This window comes from Ursus arctos, unplaced genomic scaffold (genome assembly GCF_023065955.2).
Source record: "Ursus arctos isolate Adak ecotype North America unplaced genomic scaffold, UrsArc2.0 scaffold_3, whole genome shotgun sequence".
NCBI lineage: Eukaryota > Metazoa > Chordata > Mammalia > Carnivora > Ursidae > Ursus > Ursus arctos.
Window position 1 is genome coordinate 52,063,143 of NW_026622985.1, and position 23,234 is coordinate 52,086,376.

A 23,234-nucleotide genomic window follows, 5' to 3' on the forward strand; every position below is an offset into this window, starting at 1 on the left:
TCAAATGAATAAATAAAATCTTGAAAAAAAAAAAGTCACTCTATGGCAGCCACTACTACATTAATAATGATTTCAGATAAGAATCATTAACGAATCCTAAAACTAGTTAAAGTATGATGAGAAGTAGGATCCTCTCACATCTTAAAATATCCCCACAAGATTCTTAATACAAAGGAGAAAACAGTAATTTTACCCTAGAGAATACTGGCAGATATCACTTTAACAAATCAGCCTAGGGGCGCCTGGGTGGCTCAGTTGGTTAAGTGTCTGCCTTCAGCTCAGGTCATAATCCCAGAGTCCTGGGATCGAGTCCCGCATCGGGTTCCCTGCTCAGCAGAAAGTCTGCTTCTCTCTCTCCCCAACTACCCCCAGCTCCTGCTCTCTCTCAAATAAAATAAAATCTTAAAAAAAAAAAAAAAAAAATCAGTCTAAGATAACATATCTCCACTACTGGAACAAAAATCAACATCTCATACTTTCTGATGTGGCACACTAAGGCCATCATTACCTTTGTGGTATTACACCAAAGACACATGACAATGGGGAGACATTGAACCAACCAATACTGAGGAACACTCTACAAAATTACTAGCTTATACTCCTCACAAACCTGAAGGTCTTAGGAAAAACAACACATGAAGGACAGCAAAGACAAAAGACGAAGCAACTGTTCCAGATTAAAAGAAACCAAAGAAACATCACAACTAAATGCAGTATATAATCTTGGATTCAATCCAGGATCAAAAAAAAAAAAAAAAAAAAAAGACTGGGACAACAGGCAAAATCTAAACAACATCTGTAGATTAAACACTATTGTATCAGTGTTAACCTTTTTATTTTGGTCGTTTTACTATGGTCATGGAATAGAATGTTGTTTTTAGGAAACATACACTGAAGTATTTAGAGGTGAATGGCGGTAGTTCTGCAACTCACTCTCAAATTTTCCAGAAAAATTCGAGTTGTCAAAACTAACATGTGACAACTAGAAAAGGGGGTATGGATCATCTGTACTGTTTCTGGGAATTTCCTGTAAATTGAAGTAAAAAGCTTTCAAAACTCTCCCTTTAGATGACAACCCCTCCAACAACCATCCCATTTCTCTCATGTCTTTACAGCAATCTACCTGAAAGCCTATCCATGCTCACTGTCTCTACCTCTTCTCCATCAATCAATTCACAAACCCACACAATGCAAGGATTCCGTCCTACTGCCAACTCCATTCTCACCCTCTTCTACATGATTTCTCACAGCTGAAGACTCTTCCCACTAAATACTGTCATCAGGTATCTGACCTCCAAGTACTTTTCTAGATTCTCCTACTTCATGGGCCTGTCCTTGGGCTCCATCACTGGTTCCCCGTCCTCCGCTTACTATCCATTCACTGTCCTATCTCCACATGTCTAACAGGTATCTCAAACTTAACCTGGCCAAACTGAACTCATTGTCTCCCCTATCCCTCATCACACCACTCCCACAGTCTTGCTCAATTAGTGGAAACGTCACTTTTCCAGGTGCTTTAGCTATACAAACTGTCAAGGTAGCCTTGGTTCCTTCATCACTCCCTACACCCAGTTACTCCACCTTTGCTCAAAACAGAAAATTCCACAGGGGCCTGGATGGCTCAGTCAGTTAAGCCTCTGACTCTTGGTTTCGGCTCAGGTCATGATCTCATGGGTCGGGGGATCGAGCCCCACGCTGGACTCCACACTCAGTGTGCAGTGTGCTTGAAAGATTCTCTCCCTCTGCCCCTACCCCTACCCCACTCACACTGTCACTGTCTCTCTCAAATAAATAAATAAATAAATAAATAAATAAATAAATAAATAAAATCTTTAAAAAAAAAAAAAGATTTATTTGACAGAGAGAGAGACAGCCAGTGAGAGAGGGAACACAAGCAGGGGGAGTGGGAGAGGAAGAAGCAGGCTCCTAGCGGAGAAGCCTGATGTGGGGCTCGATCCCAGAACACTGGGATCACGCCCTGAGCTGAGGGCAGACGCTTAATGACTGCACCACCCAGGCACCCCAATAAATAAATCTTAAAAAAAAAAAAAAAGAAGAAGATTCTAACCATTTATCAACACTACCTCAACACCTCAATAGCTCTGGTCCCAATATCACCATCTCTGACCTCTACAATTATAATCTTCTCCTAACTTGTCTCCCCGATCCCATCCCACTGGCCCACCATGGTCTATTTTGAGAGAGTTCTCTTTCAAAGATAAATCTCATCACAACTGTCCCTTCTAAAAATCCTTCCAGGGGCACCTGGGTGGCTCAGCTGGTTGAGCATCCAGCTCCTGATTTTGGCTCAGGTGGTGATCTCAGGGTCGTGAGATCAAGCTCCACATCAGGCTCCATGCTTAGCACAGAGTCTGCTTGTCCCTCTCCTTCTGTTCCTCCTTGGACCATGCACGTGTGTGTGCTAAGTCTTATAAATAAATAAGTAAAAACCCATCCATGGCTTCCTCTCATTCCATCCCTATCTACCAACATGCATGGTCACCTCCTCCTGCTGGTATAATCCAGTCATGATGGCCTCCTTATTGACTAGAAAGGCAATGAGCATGCATGGGCTTTGGCTGTCCCCTCTGCTTGGGTCACTCTTACCCACTTGGCACCTACTTGCCTGCTCATCTCATTCCCTTACCTCCTGTAAGCCTCTGCTCACGCAGCACCATATTGGTGAGGACTTCCCGTATCATCTGATACGAAAAAATCAAAACCAAGCCCCCTGTCAGTTGTCTCATTCTTCCTCACCTTGTTTTTCTCCATAGTCTTCAACATGCCTCACATTACGTATTTTGTCCATATTTCCTCTCTAAATCTGTGCTGCCCAACAGAAATAACAAGCTGCAAATGCAAGCCACGTATATAATATTAAGTTTTCCTGTAGCCACATTCAAGAAAGAATAAACAGGTGAAATCAACACAAAAATTATCCATGAGATATTTTATATTCTTTTTATTTTTATTTTTAAGATTTTATTTATTAAAGAGAGAGACAGCCAGCAAGAGAGGGAACACAAGCAGGGGGAGTGGGAGAGGGAGAAGCAGACTCCCAGCTGAGAAGCCTGATGTGGGGCTCGATCCCAGGACTCTGGGATCACTCCCTGAGCTGAAGGCAGACACTTAACGACTGAGCCACCCAGACGCCCCTTATATTCTCTTTTTAAAGATTTTAATTTATTTATTTATTTGTCAGAGAGAGAGAGAGAGAGCACAAGCAGGGGGAGCAGAATGCTGAGGGAGAAACAGGCTGCCGGCTGAGCAAGGAGCCCAATACGGGACTCGACTGCAGGACCCTGGGGTCATGACCTGAGCTGAAGGCAGATGCTTAACTGACTGAGCCACCCAGGCGTCCCTCTATTCTCAAGAGTCTTCAAAATCCAGTGTGTATTTTATACGTACACAACCACTGAATTTGGACTAGCCACATTTCAATTGCTTAGAGAGCCACTTGTGGCCAGTGGCCGCTCTTGTGGGCAGTGTTGCTCTGCACCCCAAGCTTCATGGCTAAGTTCTTATCTTCCATTTAATTCTCTCTCCCAAGAACCTAAAGCATTCCCTAGTAGTAAACACTCAAAAGTTTATTAAATCAATCACTTAAAAACTGCCAACATCAGGGGCTCCTGGGTGGCTCATTTGAGTAGTGTCCAACTCCTGATTTTCAGCTCAGGTCATGATCTATGTCATGGGTTGTGAGAAGGAGCCCCACGCTCAGCAGGGAGTCTGCTTGAAATTCTCTCCCTCTGCCCCTCCCCCAACTCACGACACACACAGGCTCTCTCTCAAGATAAATCTTAATAAAAACTGCTAAGATTCAAGATCAGCAAAACAGTACCATTTGCAAAAAGATAACATAATGGCTAGCTACCAAGCTTTCTCAAACCAGAAAAAAATATACAGAATGGATAAGACTTGGTGAAATAACATGAAAGGTCATTCGTTGTATTAGAAATTCAAGGGAAAAAAATTGTCTAAGACAAGAAAAGTAGCCCTCCTGTGATAGGAACAAAGGAAGTTATTTTCTATATTTAACCAACAGTTCCTTAGGGCAAGGGAAGCGGGCTGAAATAGGTCAGAGGCAGGACTCCTCACTTGGCCATCACTACAAACAATGAGTCACCACAAACTTCCAGCCTCAAAACACCTCAGCTGTCAAAAGAAACTGATGAGGCCCTGAGATTCTGATTAGATTTCAATGTCCTAGGAATAACAAAGGTACTGAAGACTCCATTTCCTGAGGCAAGACATGTAGCCAACAACATGTGGAGGTTCACTTTGGTTTAAGGAACTTAAAGCGTGAGGCGGGTCCCTAAACCTCCAAACCCACTCCATTTCACTCACGTGTATTTAAGGGCTCCCCAACTATTCATTCCAATTATTTTATCCTTCATACACCTCGATTTTTTCCTTTGTGCTTATTTTCTTTTGTTTTTTTTTCTCTTCCCACACCTGTTTTTCACAAACTGACTTGTGTAAAACTCCCTATTGGGGATAACATGCCACAGAGTTGCAGAAAATCCTCACTTGTTCTTGCCATCTGTTGTGTGATGATGTAAATACATATTCACAGGAGAACCGAATCCAAATAATTTCAAATATCTCATTAGTGTAGAGTGGCAATTCTCACTGTATAGTATGTGGACTCCTGAGGGTCCCCGAGACACTGTCAAGAGGGCAAGAGGTCAAAACTATTTTTATAACACTAGGATGTTATTTGCCTTTTTCACTGTGTTGACATTTGCACTGAAGCAAAAGGGGCAAAAACAATGGCGGGTAAATTGCTGGCACCATAGCAGGAATCAAAGCAGTGCCACTGTCACCGCGTTCTTCACAGTCACTTGCAGCAAAATACAATCCAAGTTTCATTTTTAAATGTCCTTGATGAAGCAGTAAAAACTATTGATTTTCTTCAGTAACCCCTGGGTACGCGTCTTGTCAATAACTATGTGAAGAAAAGGGCAGTGTGCATAAAGTACTCCTGCTAGCTACCATGGCTTTTCCTGGAGAAAAAGCACCGGGCAGTTGTTTGAGCTGCAAGACTGAATCTGCCACTTTTTTTTCACAGAGCACCATTTTTACTTGAAAGAGCTATGGACAAACTGTGTTTATTTAAGCTTGAGTATCTGGCAGACATTTTCTCAAAAGAGAATAAAATCAGCCAGTCACTTCAAGAAAAGTAACAGTATTTGTTGCCAATGACTAAATTTGAGCTTTTAAGTAAAAAAAAAAAAAAAATCAAAATTTTGGACAACCATGAGCTTTGACAGTTTCCCAATATTTAAGGATAAAGGAGCCATTCAAAGTGTAAGAGAGACAAATGGATTTTACCTGTCAGTATAAAATTCACGGATATGATTTCACACTGATACGATATCCCACATTTCAACTTCAAAAAACTATCACTTGTTGAGTTTTGGTGTAGGAACAAAGAATATCCACAGTTATCCAAAAAGATGATTAAAATATCCTTTTCCATTTCCAACTATACATCTGTGTGAGGCTGGATCTTCTTCATACTTCATATACACGGTTGGGGGTTACATTTTAAGCTCTGACAGATACTGCCAAATGACCTACCAAGGAGTCTGCCAACTTACTCTCTAGCTTATGAACGCCCATTCCTTCACACTCTTGCCAACACCAGACATTATCCATCTTGTTCATTTTTCCCAACCTGATAGGCAAAAATTGCCATTACAATTGTCATTGACCTCATAACTACTAAGATTAAGTATCTTTTCCTAAGTACATTGGCTTTTCAGATATTTCCTTTCCAGCTCCCACATTTTTGTACATTTTACTTACATTTTTTGTACATTTTTGTACTGTGTTGTCTCCCTCTTTGAAATTAACAGCAGTTATTTATCTCGTAACCTTTTTTTCTAAAGATGTTATTTATTTTTGTGAGTGAGAGAATGCACGCACACACAGGAGGTGGGAGTGAGGGGGCCCAGAGGGAGAAGCAGACTCCCCACTGAGCAGGGAGCTGGGCTTGATCCCAGGACCCTGGCTTCAAGACCTGAGCCAAAGGCAGACGCTTAACTAACTGAGCCACCCAGGCGCCCCTCCCAATCTTTTTTTTTTTTTTTTTTTTTTAAATAGTATCTCAAGACAGGGGTGCCTGGGTGGCTCAGTGGTTAAGCATCTGCCTTTGGCTCAGGGCGTGATCCCGGCATTCTGGGATCGAGCCCCACATCAGGCTTCTCCGCTGGGAGCCTGCTTCTTCTCTCCCACTCCCCCTGCTTGTGTTCCCTCTCTCGCTGGCTGTCTCTCTCTGTTAAATAAATAAAATCTTTAAAAACAAAAACAAAAACAAAAAACAGTATCTCAAGACAATTTCACAACTAGATAGATTTTAGGGACCCTAAAAGCTACACATCTAGACACCAAGTACAAAGTCTTCTTCACAACACACTCATGTTCTACAAAGAAATGTGAAAACTTTCTACGTGCGTATGAGACACAAACCATGGGATTATGCAGGAATAAACTTTTTTTTCCAATTGCTACATGTAAATACACAAGCTTTTTGTTTTTTAAAGGTTTTATTTACTTAATAGAGAGCGAGAGCGTGCGAGCACAAGCAGGGGGAGCAGCAGGCAGAGGGAGAAGCAGGCTCCCCGCCGAGCAAGGAGCCCAACGTGGGACTCGATCCCAGGACCCTGGGATCATGACCTGAGCCGAAGGCAGACACCCAACGGACTGAACCACCCAGGCGCCCACACAAGCTTATTAATAGGAGACAATACCACTTAGGTGTCTGATACTCCAAGGAATCCCTTACACACATCATTTAATTCCCGACGACCTTGTGCAGTAAGTTTTATCGTCCCTATTTCCAGATAAACTACGAGGTGAGGAGAGTTTCATCAGTGTCCCCAGGATCACAGAGCTGAGCAAGCGTTCTAACCAAGGTCTAGGTGTTCCCAAGCGAGATGTCACTGGCCCTCCCTGCTGCTGGGCTTTACTGCCCCCCCCCCAATTTTGCTCAGCCAATCGTGTATGCACACAGAAGTGTCTCATTTTTCTCCAACAGTTCATTACATCATTTGAAATGCTTTAATAAAAATCACAGAGTACCAGGTGTTTTAACCGTTACTACAGGTGACTGTCTTGTCACACGCGACCTATAACAACACAGGCTCAGTCAGTCTTACTACAGGGCTCCCCATCATTTCACAATTTACCCTCGTTACCCTGTCAGAAGGTGTCCTAAGAACAGCCCTAAATCCCACGGAGTTTATTAGGGCACAGCCATTCTCACAAAGTACTTCAAAGGCAAAAGCATTTCAAGATGATCTCTGGTGAGCAGAACCCCAAATTAATCGAGGCATCAAGTCTCGCGTGATGATCCCAAATGACCATCCGCTAAATGGCATTAACTAAACTGACTGAGCCCTGGAAGTTAAACACATCAAGAAACAAAGTCACAGTCACTCCTCAAGCACACAGGCTGCTCTCACCACCCCCTCTGCGCTCAGCCTCAATCACTATCCAGCCTCACACTTGAGCCTTTCTAATCCCAAACAGCTTGTAGTTCCCCTGCACACACCGGGATATTTCACACTCACACACCTTGGCTCCTGCTGTCCCTCCTGCCTTTTTCCATCCCCGCTGCACACACATCCCCATCTACCTTCACATCCCTCTCTGAACCTATCCCTGCTGGGCTGTACCAATACCCACCTAAGCCTAATGCCCCCCACTCCGTGTTTCTGGGGCATACCATATAAACCCCACGACATATTTACACCTCCTCTTTACCTGCAGAGATATTCATCCACCCTTGGGCCAATGCCATAGTGAGCCACTGCTGGTGTTCAAGATAAAAATATCACCCAGGCGATGAAAAAGAACAAAATGAAAGCCACTATACTCCATGTATAAGAACAAGTATCTTATTCTTTCTGGCCCCTGAAACGTACGGAGCATTAAACTGGCCTCAAGCACAGGTGCTCAATCTATGCTTGTTAAACTAAAAATTTACATCAGCCATGGGAAATAAACTCCTTTCTGAAACGCCAAAATGCAGAAATTGGTAAAGCAGCACCCAAAAAATTGTAAGATTACTTTAAAATTAAGTTTTTCAACCACATTTCTCTCTCAAAACAAAACAAAAAAACACAAGAGTGTCTCCATTTTTCCAAGAGCAGCTGACTTTTAAAACGAATATTTGGTAATCTTTTTTTTTTTTTTTTAAAGTAGGCTCCACGCACAGCGTAGAACCCAATGCTGGGCTTGAACTCAGCACCCTGAGATCAAGACCTGAGCTGAGATGAAGAGCCTGACGCTTAACTGACTGAGCCACCCAGGCACCCCTAAAACAGACATTTGGGAATCACGGGGGAGAACACAATCACTTTTCAAACAGCTTTACCATCATAGGTTCCTCGTGTTTTAAATAATGTATTATTGAAGTGCAATGTTACATTAGTCTCAGGTGTACAACACAGCAATTCAACTAGTCTATATGTTATGCTCTGCTCACAAGTGCAGCCCTCATCTCTCACCACACGAGGCTATTACAGTACCATGGACTATATTCCCTATGCCCTCCTTGCATCCCATGACCTATTCCGTAACTGGAAACCATCACAGGTTCTTTTAACTAAGCTCCCCAATCATCTGCCCAGCGAGAGTAGGAAGCTCAGTTGCACTCTGTTTCAGAAACTAACTTTTAATCAAAATTTTCCTCAAAATATGACTTAGTGAAGTTCTCACTGCAAGAAAATATTATTAGTCCCGGAGGTAAAATCCAAAATTCAAGGTGCTAAGGTGCTAAGACTGGGAGAATATAAACCCAATGTATTCGAGCTACAAGTTGTCAGAACTTAATCTTTATAGTTTTTAACTTTATTTTTACATACAAAACGCACAAATGAATAAGGACTAGACTTGTCAGAGTTAACACAACATCCATGGCATAAAGAATAAGACTATTCCTAGATTCATTCAGTCCTCCATGCTTGAAAAGACAGTTTTGAACCAAACCGTCTCACTGCATACTTCATTGAAAATCGCGCTCTTGGGCTCGCTCCGGCAGTACATACGCCGAACAGGGACGATACGGAGAAGATTAGCGTGCCCCTGCACAAGGATGACACGCACATTCGTAAAGAGTTCCATATATGGAAAAAAAAAAAAAAAAAGAAGTAGGAAAAGAAAACTGCTCTCCTGGTTGTCTTATGACTAACCATGTCAATATAAGTTAAGTGTTTCTGGCAGAGCGCTTACAAATTTAAATATGCATGTCTTCTGACATAGCAATTCCCAATCTAAGAATTTACCTTATAAAAATAACCAAGAGTCTTATGACATAAAAATACACTCAACTGAGACTACTATGAAAAGAACGGTTAAACTGCTGCTCACCTACGTTGAACAATAGGGTGAGTTTTAAAAAAATGAACTATTGGGGCACCTGGGTGGCACAGCGGTTAAGTGTCTGCCTTCGGCTCAGGGCGTGATCCCGGCGTTACGGGATCGAGCCCCTGAGCCTGCTTCTTCCTCTCCCACTCCCCCTGCTTGTGTTCCCTCTCTCGCTGGCTGTCTCTATCTCTGTCAAATAAATAAAATCTTTAAAAAAAAAAAAATGAACTATTTGTACCTACACTGAAGATTCTTCAGGATACATTATTTAGTAAAAACACAAATTATAAACAATATAATTTGATTATTAAATTTAAAAAAATGTGTACTGAGGGGCGCCTGGGTTGGCTCAGCCTGTTAAGCATCTGCCTTCTGCTCAGGTCATGATCCCAGGGTCCTGGGATCCAGGCCCCGCACTGGGCTCCCTGCTCAGTGGGGAGCCTGCTTCTCTCTCTCTTCTGCCGGCAACTCCCCCTGCTTGTGGTCTGTCAAATAAATAAAATCTTTAAAAAAAAAAAAAAAAAGTTTATTGATTCATGCATAGAATAATTTCTGGAATATACCAAATTACCAGCTATAAGACCAGGGAAATACATGGAGATAAAGAGGACTGAAAAGCAAATCTTTTCACATTTGTGTTTTGAATTAATTTGAATGCATACATTCATAAAAATTCAAGTTGTTTACTTAAAATTTATATATTATATCTAGGTTATACCATAATTTTTTAAGGTATTACATGCTCAATGAAAAACAAACACCAACCACAGATTTCTACTTACACGAGTCCACACCCAAAACCAGAACAGAAGTTTTCGGTATTTCTGTTATCACCAAATATTATCTACATCCAGCCTTCATACTTAAATCTCAGGGGCAAAAATACACCCAGCTGCCACTGAAGTTACTAAGGAATAATACGGTACTGATGCTTAACATTGTCCCCAGGATCCTATCAGGCATTGTTTACCATTCTAACCTCCCCAGACCTCAATTTCCTCGTCCTTAATCAACATCATGCATTTAGAAAACGGACTTGGGATTCAACCCAGATCTTCGACCTCACATCCACACTCTTCTGGCAACACCCTTCAGTTCCACAAGTATCAGAGCTCCTCATCAAAAAGTTCCAGCACAATTCTTCCCTCCTATTCTCTCCCAATCCTTAACAATATTCCAAGTTTAAAAGACTTCCTTCTGCAAGCCAGGATCCTACTAAACTTGCTAAGGAGCTGGGACAACCGGGCACCGTGGACTCCACTCCGAACACTTCTACCTCTTTTGCAATCTAAAACACATCCCCTGAGTCACAATCACATGCCTGAGATAAAGCCAAGGCATCTACTTCCTCGTGCCCTCTGTTATACTCTCACACCTCCTTAGGGCCCCCTACAGCTTCTCTGCAATTCATTTATAGTAAGATGAAGCGGCTAAAAAATACCTTCAAGGAAGAAGCAGTTCCCCTTTCCACCTTACAACAGGACGTCCAGATATTTTTACTCTATAGTAAGTCCCAGATTCCAGACTACCTGTACTCGTCTTTTTCCTACAGGAAGACAAAAAAAAAAAAAAAATCAACCTTCAAAGAAGCCAAACAAGATTTCTTTTTTTCTTCAGAGAAAGCAAGAAACAGGACATCTCTGCTCCAACTTGCCACTGCAAACATGATCAGACTGCTGTGTAAGCTACTTTTAGGATTTGACAACTGGAAGGAGAGGAATGAAGGCGGGGCAGAGTCGAAGGAAGGGGAAAATGGGTTCCTCGAATTACCTGCAGTGCCCTGGGCAAGTCACTTTGCTCGGGCGTTTACGGAGAATCCTTTGGTTGAACAACTAATACCACTAAAAAAAAAAAAAAAAAAAAATCAACTATGCTAGCTCATTTTTATTGGTTTTCCTTTCTTAAAATAGCAGATATTTAACACATTCTGAAAGCAGTACTTGACTAAGCAAAGGGCTTGCATAAACCAAGTCTTAAAAGAGTTACTGAGACCCAGTCATGGTCTCGAATCAACTGATCTAACGCATCACCGAGTTTCAGTGACAACCGAGGCCAAAACCAGGATTCATAATTTGAGGAGAAGGCTGCTTTACCAAGGACCAGATTTTTAAATATGCAAAAATGAGGGAATTTAGGGTACCGACAAAAGGTTTCTTGTATTGCTTATAGTTAAATTTTTATGAATAAAATGGAAGGAATGCTTTACTTACTCCAGCATCCTAAAATAACGAAGTGATAGAAGTATTTTAAATTTAGCCCATGATATCCATAAATGTTTTGCCCAACAGTTTCAACCTTGCCTGTCAAATCATATCTTTAAGTTTTTAATTCCCATCAGTTAACATACTCAAATCAAGTCCTTTTTTTTTTTTTTTTTTTTGGAGAGAGAGCGAGCAAGCACAAGCAGGGGGAGCACCAGAGGGAGAGGGACAAGCAGGTTCCCTGCCAAGCAGGGAGCCCGATGCCAGGATCCCGGGATCATGACCTAAGCCAAAGGTAGAAGCTTAACTGACTGAGCCACCCAGGTGCCCCTTAAATCAAGACTTTAGATAACCACAGAGAAGCCCTGGACTTGGTCTACATTGCCTTGAAACCTCAGACAGCTTCAAAGGATTTTCCAAATGTATATTAACAAAAAGTAGAATGGGTTATCTAGAACGTGAGCTCAGTGACCAGAAGTGTTGGAACAGCTGCCAGAGAGTAGGTCAACTGAAACAAACAAGTCTTGTCCACTGGCGAGAGGATCTACTAAACTTAGGACTCCTCCATCTCTAGCAGGTTATAAATAGAACATACTCAGAGATATTTCTGGAAAGTAAAAAAAAAAAAAAAAAAAATAGATACTAATAAATGAATTCTGAAAGAAAGGCTATATTCCAGGTTGCTCCAAAATTCATAAATCACTCTCCATCTATCTACTGCCAAACCAGAAGGCTGTAACTTACCACGATCCCCATTCACATTCACACACCTAAATCACTAACTCTCAGTGGTATTCCATACAGTTGATCACACCTTCCTAATCCACGGGCTTTTTTCATGAATCTCCCAAAAGCAGTTCACTCTGCTTGCTTTCCTCTATGTTACTGGCCTCCCTCACTCTCCTTTGCTGACCTCTCTTTCCTCCTGAAGCCCCATACTCAGTACCTCGGTAATCCTGTCCAATTCCATGACTTTAAATATCATAACCTAGGGGCATCTCCTATTTTCACCTCCAATTCCTACCCTCCAGACTGATATTTCCAACTACCTACTTGACTTCTTCACTTAAATTTCTAACATGCATCAGAGACATAATACGCCAAAAGTGAAGTTCCTGATTTCTACCCAAGAATTTGTTCCTTCCCCAATACTCTCCATTTTGGTAAATGGCACCACTTCCATTCCACCTAGTTTTTCTCACCAAAAAAAATCTTCTTGTCATGCTTTACTCTTCTCCTCTCATCAGCAAATCCTCTTAGTTCTTTCTTAGAAACATACAGCCACTGACCACTATTCATCACCTCCAAAGTAAATAATATCATCATCTCTTGCCAGGATATTACAATGGGAACTGGCTCCCCATTTCTAGTACTAAATGTATTTTTCAGATATTTTAGATTCCAATGACTTTGAAGAAACTACTCCTTCCTTCCTTCCATTTATGGAAGAAAATCTATAAAGATGGTCACCAGCAATTCCTTCCTCTGTACATTCACGCCACTCTACCATCAAGAGATGGAGACTATTTCCATATGCCCCCTGAATCCGTGCTGGCCTTGTAACTCGCCCTGATCGACAGCATGGATGGGATAATGTGTGAATCCTGGGCCTAGCCTTTAAGAGGTCTAGCACTGTCTACTTACTCTCACTTGGTAGCCAAGGGCTACTACGGAGCGCTGAGACACCATGCGGAGAAAACTCATGTGGAATGGCACGAAGAGGCCAGCCATGTGAATGAAGCCATCTAGGACCTTTTAGACCAGTTCAGCAAAGGACCCAGAATGACACCACGTGGAACAGAACCAACAACCAAGCAGACCCACAGAATAGTGAGGAAGAGTAAATTGTTTTGAGCCACTAGGTTTTGGGGTAGTTGATTATAAAGCAAGAGCTAACTGAAACACCATGATAACAATGGACTCAACAACTAAGTGATAATGCCAGCTATTCTAAAGACTTAGACCTCTCTCAACTTGTAGCTCCACTTGGTGTGCCTGCCTGGCTCAGCCAGTGGAGCATGAAACTCTCGATCTCACGGTAGTGAGTTTGAGCCCCACACTGGGATTACTTACAAATAAAATCTCCAAAAAACAAACCAAAAAACCCCTTATAGTTCCACTAGATTCCTCAAAGAATATATCTAAAATAATTTCAAACTACCTCCTAATCAAGTTAAATGGTCTCAGGATAATTCTCTAAAATGCATAATTTATGTACAATGTATTCCCCTTCAGGGCAACAAAATCCACATACTGTATTAATATTTATAACTGTTTATTTACCAATACTTGCCAAACAGCAATTTCAGACCATGATAAATTACACCCTCACTTTTAATGCAGGACTGAAAAATGTATTTGCCACCAGCTTTCAAGCAAAACCCTGCAGACCAAGCCAGTTTTTTAAACATCAGATTTATGGGGCAGAGTTCCTAACTAAAAGGGCCAATCCCAACCCTTGGTCACCGCTACCACACTGCCACCTCCTGTCTTGTGACTCTAGAAGCTTGAATCAGAGGCAACAGTCAATAAAGGAAACTTGGCTAAGAATAGCACAGCCGTTCTCCATCCTCCCAGAAGCAACCAACCACCTAAATAAATCATACCATAATAACGGATAAATCATACAATTCAAAAATTAGTTACTGCTAGGAAAGTTGACATCTGAACACTGCTAAAGACAATTACAACGGAGCCACTTCAAATATAAATCCAGATGGCTCAACAACTTCACTTTAATAGACAAACCCAAGACCTATATAACACCACATTCACTGCAATGGTATGGCTCATAAAAGGATTTCAAAGTATGACAAAGATCATTTCCCTCTTGCTGACTGCCCGAAAGAGGTACACGTGTAAAAGCAGCTGAGCCGTCATACTGCAGAAAATACGAGTTCTGTACAGGGAAGACCCCACGTCTCTCTAATTCCAAAAGGTATTTTTAAGCCTCAGCCGGTAATTCATTTCAAGCAGAATGGCAGAACTCAGAACAAAATATGCCCCGTTAGTTTATTATAGTGGCATTTGGCGTGAACAGAGAATGTAAGTGATCACACAAATCAAAAGGAAAACCAGAAACAGAAGCCAAGATTCTCAATTCCCACTGGCTCCAGGCACATGTCATGTTCCCATGTCTTCCTTGTTACTGTGGACAGCCCCACAGAAGCGACTTATCAACATTCATTTATATATATACTTTAATTCTAATAATGCCAAAGTTAAGAAATCTTTTACTATCTCTCAAACTGTACTGAGAAAACAACATGAAATCAAGAAAAATCTTGTTGGCTGCAATCACTTAGGCAGTCGTGCATTACTGACCTTAAACTGAGCCCTCCAAAGACAGTGCTTATGATTCTGTACCAGCCATTAAAGTTTCCTAACAGACAGAACCTCAAGTCTCTGTATGTGTGAGAAATCTAATTCACAAGATTCACCTGTCCCAAACTGATGAGCAAGGAGCAGCACAGCTATTCATGCCTATGTTTAAATGTTCAGCATTAAAAACAGCTCTTATTGGCCTGGGACAACAGGATCATTTGCCCTGGCTAATGGACACATTGCTGGTTGTGTGAAATCATATTCCATACACACAGCTGTTAAAATGCAGCACTTTTAAATAGACATTTAAAGTAAGATACATTTAAAACCTCAGTAACTTTTATACATGCTATGTCTATCTAATTTACACATTAAGCACAAGATTCTAATATAGAAATAAGTTGTTCACTTAATTTTTTTTTTTAAGGAAACAAAGAACAAAATCATGTGAGCTTAGACACCAGTCTGTTTTAATGGATCCTTCCTGGAAAAATATTAACTACAACATCCTACCATTTTGTTTATCCTTCATTGAAATATATTTGGCTTCATATAAGCTTAATCAATGCTGACAACTAAATTATGAGCAAGTTTAAGCCATAAAAAACCAAAAATGTGAAAAATTTTCATAACTTAAAGAGTCATGGAAAACAAGCTAAAACCACCATCCTGTCAGTTCCCCAGTGTCAGCGACTTTCCCATTCCCTCTCCCATGCCCAACAGCCCACAACATAATAAAAAAGGAAATCAGTGCTATTTACCTAATCACATAGGGGCACGTAGGCAGTCCCACAAGATACCAGCGGCTCTTCCAATCAAACTGGGCTACAGTCTTCAAAGGTCACAACAATTTTCACAGCCACCCTTGCCCCCAAGGCAGAGTGGGGAACGGGGGGGTTTAAGCTATACTTCAGAGTGAAGCCAAGTATTCCTGCACTGTCTCCTTTACCTTAGGAACAGAAAGTGCAACACTATCACAGATACTCAGTGTGATCTTCTCTTCATTCTGGACGCTCTGTTAAAAGTGTGCTATAATCTTCCCCAACTGAGGGGTATCTGAATGCAGAAAAGCAACATTCCTTCCACATTCCCCTGAGACTTCAGTAATTCAGGAGCTAAGCGTGGTCAGAACCAAACTCCACAGTTCCCCTTCCTGAAAGGTTCTGTGCCCAGCTGAGCTCCAGTCACAGTTGGGCCAGCATACCAAGCATCAAATCACCTCCTGGGCCTGCTCCCCTATTTATTTGCTGCAAGCCCATTCATCCATCTCAGAGTGCTGCCATAAGCATTCTTCAGCACCAAGCTCCCAACATGCCTTGCACAGCAGGTATAAAGGTCACTGCTGCACATGTGGGTGTGCCTGCCTCAGATGCCCACATGATGATGGGATGGAATGCAATGACTGCTAAGCACAAAAGAACTCCACCCAGAAGTCCAGCAGGCTCACTTGGCAAGGACTGGTCTGCAGCATTCAACTTCACTATCACCAATACCACTTCTTGACCTTTCTATAGGAGCTAGGCATGGATCACCCATGTGTCTTCTCAGCCCCCTTCCAAAGCCTATTCAGAGAGTGGAACAGTCAAGGGAAACTGCATCACAGTTCCAAGGTTCAGTTAAAACAAAATTGTAATATAGATTTCCAGCAAATTTCCCTGGGCAGAGAAAGAAACCTCTACTTTTCTTTTTTGCCATTTCAATCCTAGAAAAGGACTTAATTGTTCTCCCTATGGGTAGAAAGTTGTCTCCAATGTCCTCATTCCTATTTGCTAGTAACATTTAATATCCTGAGCATTTTAACGTAAGCAAAATCAGCCTGAAATTTTAATCTACATTGTTAAAACGAAAAAGCTTCCATTGATAAAGACTTGCTGCCCCTGGTGGCACGGTACCTTATATGCTTTCCTCAAACAAACTCCTGTTCCTTACAAAGTAACAAGTAAGTATGTTTTTAGGTTGGGCAAAAGCCTTTAAGAATAAAACAGGCTGTTACCAGATGTTTTTAATTTCATTCCCTACACATGGGGGGAAATTCACACCAGGCTGGAAAAGAAAATCAGGAGAGCAGAGCAAAATAATCTCCATTTTCATGCAGGTCCATAAATTGTATATGAAAAATGCCAGACATTTAATGTTTAAATTTAGAAACTCTCAAACGTTAAAATGCCAGTCCTTCCACACAACCATTTGCCTCTTTTTAATCCAGCATTTGAAGAAAATTAGGACACACAGGCTAAACATGAAACCAATTAGAATTTGCAGAATGTACTTACATCCCCCCCCCCCCCCGCCCAGGTATACAATTCAGACTATGCCTTTAAATTTTTACGTAGATGTGCCTTTTCCCTCAATTTTTCACTTCCTATTAAACACAGATCAGTTTAGATACTTTTCAGCACCCGTTCTATTATTTTAGAAGCTTTTAAAAAATAATTCCCTTCTACTAGGTGAAATAACTTGACCTCACCAAAATTTCCAACTAGAACTAAATCTCATCACACAAATCCTTTTCAAGTATCCTAATAAAAATTAAGTACACGAACAAGACAAATCCACAAAAATCCAGCTCTCTAACAAAAACAAAGTTCGTGAAAACGTCTTACCTGCAAGAGAGCTCACTATAGAAACAGGCACACGATGGCATTTTGTGTAGCCACCTCTCTGCAAAGCACCAGGGAAATGCACAGCAAGCCTCTCCTACCCTCCAGCACACCGCTCACCAATACCTAACCAGACACATGCCGCCCTAGTTTAGATTAACTTCCAGCTTATTGCTTAGCCCAAGTTAGGAGTGGGGGGATGGGAAGAGAGAAAGGCAGAAACCCTAACCCCACCTTGCACAACCCAGAAAAGCACAAACTAAACGTAGCACCACAGCCAGGGAGCAGCGCCTTTCCAGTTAGTTACAGAGCGGGGATCTGGCCTGCTCTAGAGGCAGGAGCCATTTCTCCAGAACACTCCAGAGGTTAAAACAGTCTGCAAACATTCTGTAAAGTGACACATTACACTTGCTCTCCAAAAAGTACAAATCTTTAGTCTTCACGATCTCTTGGTGGTTATTTGTAAGCAAAAATATTGGCGGGGAGGGGGAAGTGTAGGGGGAGGTAGAAGACAAAGGCTGGTTTGCAGCAACCTGTCTAACTCTGGAGTGACTGAAAGGCGCTTCTGGGCAGGAGAAGCCCAGGCGTTCACTCACGTGTTCCAATCAGAAAATTCCTCTCTTCTCAGATACACAGACGGCCTCCCAGGCCTCTCAGACTCAACGCTGCCAACTCGGGACAGAGAAGGAAAGAAACTCCACACCCACGCGTGTCTGCAGCTGCTTTCCTCTATTCTGTACTTATAGGTGGGGAGTGGGGGAGGGTCACCCATTGCTTCCTAATTCCTACAGACCCCCAAAACTGTCCTGCAAGACTTGGATTTCCTATTGCAGCAACTTAGAGAACATACAGCTGTGAGAGCTTCCTTGAGAGACTTCTATACCAACAATCCAGTGGAAGGAGCCACAAACAAAACCTTTATTCCTTACCAGCGCGCGCGCACACACACACACACACCTGCCATAAACTTAAATGCAAGGAATAAAAGACGGAGGAGCCAAGCCATATAGCAAATCCAAAAAGCGTGAGAGGAAAAGAAGTTGTTTTCAGCTGTGTTGAGTCTTTCCTCCCAATAAGGGAGAACAGAATTAATGAAAATGTAATAAATAAACTCACCTTTGTCTTTTTGAGACAGAGTGCTCAACTTCCATTAATTTCCCGTGCAGTTCCACTTTACCTGCGGACACACAAGAGGTGCAAGACAGTTGGCCGAGTTTAGCGACTCTCCCCGCACGGACCGGCAGAGCCTAAACGGTGACACCAGTGACCTCCTGAGACACCCTCCTCAAGGCACCCGGATGCGTCTCAAGGCCGGGAGGGAAGCCCCCCACGCGCAGGGGGAAAGCTGACCCCTCAGGGCCGTGTACAACTTACAGAGAGGTAGGGAAGAGGGTCCACTGGCCGGCCCACTACTTGGGTCAGTCTACCCCCGGGCCGCCTCCGCCCACCGCAGGGGTCACCCAACTCCACGAGAGCCGCAAGACTGTCGCGGCCCTTCCGCCCACCTCCCCCAGCACTCCCACAAGACAAACTCTGGGGAGGGGGCTACGCTGGCTTTTTTTTCGGGAGGGGACGCCGAGTCCTTCTCCCTGCTTCAAGCCCAGGCCCTCCAGGAACAGGGAGTAGCTGGAGAGGCTCGAGGACGGCAGGGTAGGCGCAGACGGAGTGCACGGCCAGAGAGGCATCTCAGCACAGAACTAACGAGGCGCGAAGGACTGCGCGGCGCCCGCCACACTGGCTCCCGGAGCGGGGGGGAGTGGGGGGGTGGGGGGGGTACGACGGGACTCGAGCTTGCCCCGCCACACATGGTTCCCTCGCCGAGCCGAGCTTGCCCCGCCACCCCGGAGGCCGCGGCCGAGACGAGGAGAGCGACGAGGGGCCCGGCGCGGCGGCTGGGGCTCCCTGGCCGGCGACCACTGGCCGCTCTCGCCCACCTGCCCCTCTGGCTCGTCGGACGCGGGAAAGGTGGAGCGTGGCACCCAGGGCGCATTAGCCGGCGTCCCGCAGGATCTAAAGGAAGCGCCGGGCCGCCTGTGCTAGGCACCAGCCCGCGGCCTCACTCCGCAGCAGGGTCGAGGCCACTTTGCATTCTCCCACGCCTGGGTCTGGGGCGAGCCGGGGGAACGGCGAAACCAACACCATAAATAACGTACGGAGAGAGGAAGGAAGAAGGGAGGGAGGGAGAAGCGGGCGAACGCGCTCGGCCCCGAAGGCCCGGCGTGCCGGAGATTGGAGCCCGCGCCTGGGCCCGGGCGGGGCGAGCGCTGAAGGTCCGGCGCTCGCGGTCGCGCCTCCCCCAGCCCTGCTCCCCTCGGAGCCCGCGCCGCGGCTTTCTGACAGCGCGTCCGCCTGCAAAGCCCCGGCGGGAGGAGGGGAGCCGCGGGGGGCCGAGGAGAGTCCAAGCCGAGGAAAGCACCCCGGATCTCACGCGTGTGGGCGCCCGGGCCTCGCCCCACCTCCCCGCCCCCTGTCCCCCGGGCCTGGGGCCCTGTGTGGACGCCCCGGCGGCGGCCGCGGGCCTGACTCCGGGTCCCCGACCCCGGCAGGCCCGGGCGGGCGGCGCAGGGCTGGGGCCGGGGCGGGCCCACCTGAAAGCGCCTCGATGGCCTTGAGGGCCCAGCTTTCGTCCGGACAGTCCACGAACGCGTAGCCCGTCTTCACCAGGAACGGTCCCGACACCGGAATCTTGGCGTCCTTGAAGATACTTTCCAGGTCCGAAGGGACGGCATTCTCGCTGAGGTTTCCGATATACAGTTTGTTCATTGTGAAGAGTGGTTGTTTTTTAAAAATTCGGAGAAAAACGAAAAATTAAAACCACCCACAGTGATGGAGGGCTCTGGCGGGTTTTGTTCCCCTCGTCTTCTCACCGTTAAAACACACAGTAAGAACCAAGGACAAGAACGAGGAGCGAAAAATCAAATCCGAAGGTTCTTGTTTTTCCTTTTCTGGGTATTAAAAAAAAGAAAAGGAAAGGAAAAGCCTTGCTGCAACCCAAACGTATCAACGAGTCTTCCTAACTCTGAGGAGGAGGCGGGATTAGCGAGAAAAAGGAGAGGAGGAGGGGGGAAGAACTACTTTTTGTCTCTTCCTCCCCAACCCCTTTGGCATCGGCCAGCGGACTGTGAAAATATCACACTACGTGAGGGCAGGCGCCGCCTCCCCATAAAAAAACCCAGAAGGGTGACTGGCAGCAGGGAGGGGGGAAGGGGTGGAGGGAGGAAGGCGCAGGAGGCGGAAAAAATCCGCTCCGAGTGTCCGGCTTTTTGAATGAGCCACGTGTTCAAACTACAAATCAACGTCTCACGTGAGGAATCCCAGCGCCTCAATTAGAGTGGGTTTCGGGCGAAAAAAAAGAGCGAGAGAGAGAGGAGGAAGAGGGGGAGGGGAAATGAGCTTGAGCTAGGGACCCTGAGAAGGGGAGGAGGAAGAAGGGGAAAAATGCTAAAGGAGCCACAGCCGGGGCGCGGAGGGGAGCGCGGCTGGCGGCGCTGATTGTCACAACAGAGTTTAGAAAGGGTTATCTGGTCGGGGCGGATCCTGAGGGGGAGGGGAGGAAAAAAGGCAGGATTTTTTTTTTTTTTTAATGAGATACGGCTGGAGGTGCTAACTAGGCAATTTCTCAGCTCTAGTTACCGGAGTTTTAAATATTCGATTTTTAAAAATAGGTGATTAACAAAACCAAAGAGTCACAATTTCGAACTCGCCTTGTGGCTTTGATGACATTTGAAGTGTAACCCCAGCAAAGCCGCAAGCACGTTTCCAGGGCTGGCAGGGGCGGAAACGCAGCGAGGGGGTGGGGTGGGAGGGGGCGGGAGAGGCGGACAGACGCGCCCCACCCCATGCACCCTTCACCGGCCCTGGCACGGGGGAAGTGGGGCGGCACCGAGCCAGGGGCGGTGGGGGATGGGAGCCCGCGGCGTCCTGGGCGGGTGTCTGGGCGACACCTCCTCCGCCTGCGCTCGCGTTGGCTCTCCGCTTCGCGTTTGCGATTGGTTGCACGATTCAGAAAAGGCTCAGAGATAAATGAGGCCGGGGGCGGGCTTGGCCACCGGTGGGGGAGGGGAGCGGAGGGGCGGAGGTATTTGGCGTGGGGATGGGGGCGTCCGGAGCCTCGGAGGCCGGAGGAGAGAAGTCAGAGTGGGAAAAGTCGGTATCTAAACGGAAACCATTTCTTCCTGTAGTTTCCAGAGGAGGAGTGGGGTAGGCTGGTACTTTTATTTAAAGAATTTTAGTTGGAGAACTTGGGACTCTTAAAACAGGAAGACCGTTCTGCGTTACCCCTAGGTGATATTCGCACTTGAAAAATTGTACGAGTCCCTTTCTGCCTCATTTCTGCCCGCATTTGGCCATGAGAACCATTCATAATTTCCCCTGTATGTAACGAGTACAATGGTGGGTGTGGGGGGGAAGGGTCTGGGCCCGGTGAAGCCTTCACTGGGCCGACAAAATGTAGACTGGAGAAGAGGAATACGGAAATGAACATAGTGCTGGGGTTCTTGTGGAAATCTGCAAGTGTCGTTTAGTGATTGTGTACTCCACTCAGAAGCTCATTTGCACCAGTTACTTGTGGCATATTTTTAACAGGTATTCCATGGAAAAGATGAAAAATGCTTTTTTAAAAAGTGAATGAAATTCTATGTAGCATGGAAATGTAAACAAGAATCTTTAATGACTTGTACTCCTAGTAGAAAATGTATTGTGCGATAGACAAAATATTATGATTTACATTGAAACATTTTCAGTAATTAAAATTGATAGTTTATCAAATCCTTATATGGCATATAAAAGCGTATATTTTCCAATTAAAAGATGAATGACAGATTTTTTTCTACATATGGGAACTATTGCAGGATATAGAGTATTTACATTTTTTCTTTTAAAAGGAACTTATTTTATAATTTTGTGTTGAACCGGAAGGTGTTAGATCATCCATTTTAAATGCAACTGTTCTAACAGGTTTTTTTTTTTTTTCTGCTAAGCAAATCCAACTTTTTAAATGTAAACTCACTTTCACAATATTTTCATTGACATTTAATTTAGTGAAATGTTTTTACTTTATGAGGTAGAGGAGACAAATGTGCTCTTGTGTAATAATGTTCAGAACCATATTATGAGCTCTGTCTTTAAAGAACACTTGGGTGGTAAGATTTCAAGTTTATGGTTAGGATTAACTTTTTAAAAGAGCTTATTTTTCCTTTTCATGTTTTTAAAAAAATCTTGGTTCTAAAAAAGAAGAATATGTATTCTTTAACTTCTGTGGTATGCAAAATGTAAATATCAAAAATTATGAATTATTTTTCATGTACCTGTTGCATGTGATCAAAAGCTACTTAGAGAAATGTGCTTTTCATTCATTTAGTGATAACTTGCTTTTCTAAGTATGTCTTTAGTTTATAAAAACTGGTCTTTTGATCATTTAACTTTTAGTAATTTTTCATTAAGAACACATTTTATATATTCAGCTTGCTTCCAAAGTCACTTGAATGGTGCCTTCTGGATTTTTCACTGTATTTGCTCTTATTAACACTGAGCTCTAAGGAAGTATCTATTTCTAAAGCATGGGATCAATTGTTTATTTTCCATAAATACTCGACCATGCTTGTCTGTCACTATCTCTAACACATCTAACACCTGGAATTTAAGACAAGTGTGTGCTGTTTTGATGAAATATGTTCCTGGGACTCGTGAACTTAATCTGTGTATTATTGTAACAAACTGGATACTCCGTCTAGGA

The 23,234-nt window shown here is 44.0% G+C and overlaps 1 protein-coding gene and 1 non-coding gene across 2 annotated transcripts in view; one reads left to right on the top strand and one right to left on the bottom strand.

Annotated features, from left to right (window-relative positions):
* Window positions 1–20,589, bottom strand: part of IGF2BP3 (insulin like growth factor 2 mRNA binding protein 3) — a 144,360-nt gene extending 123,771 nt beyond the window's left edge. Inside the window, exons 1-2 of the mRNA XM_057304091.1 lie at window positions 20,089–20,589; window positions 18,617–18,677 (exon numbers count right to left, since the gene is read on the bottom strand). Coding sequence (XP_057160074.1) covers window positions 18,617–18,677; window positions 20,089–20,263 — 236 coding nt within the window. The 5' untranslated portion in view covers window positions 20,264–20,589. The remainder of the gene's footprint in view (window positions 1–18,616; window positions 18,678–20,088) is intronic.
* On the top strand, window positions 9,036–9,138 carry LOC125281130 (U6 spliceosomal RNA). The gene has a single exon (XR_007188237.1). It is a non-coding gene; the product is annotated as a U6 spliceosomal RNA (small nuclear RNA).
* Window positions 20,590–23,234: the final 2,645 nt, after the last annotated feature.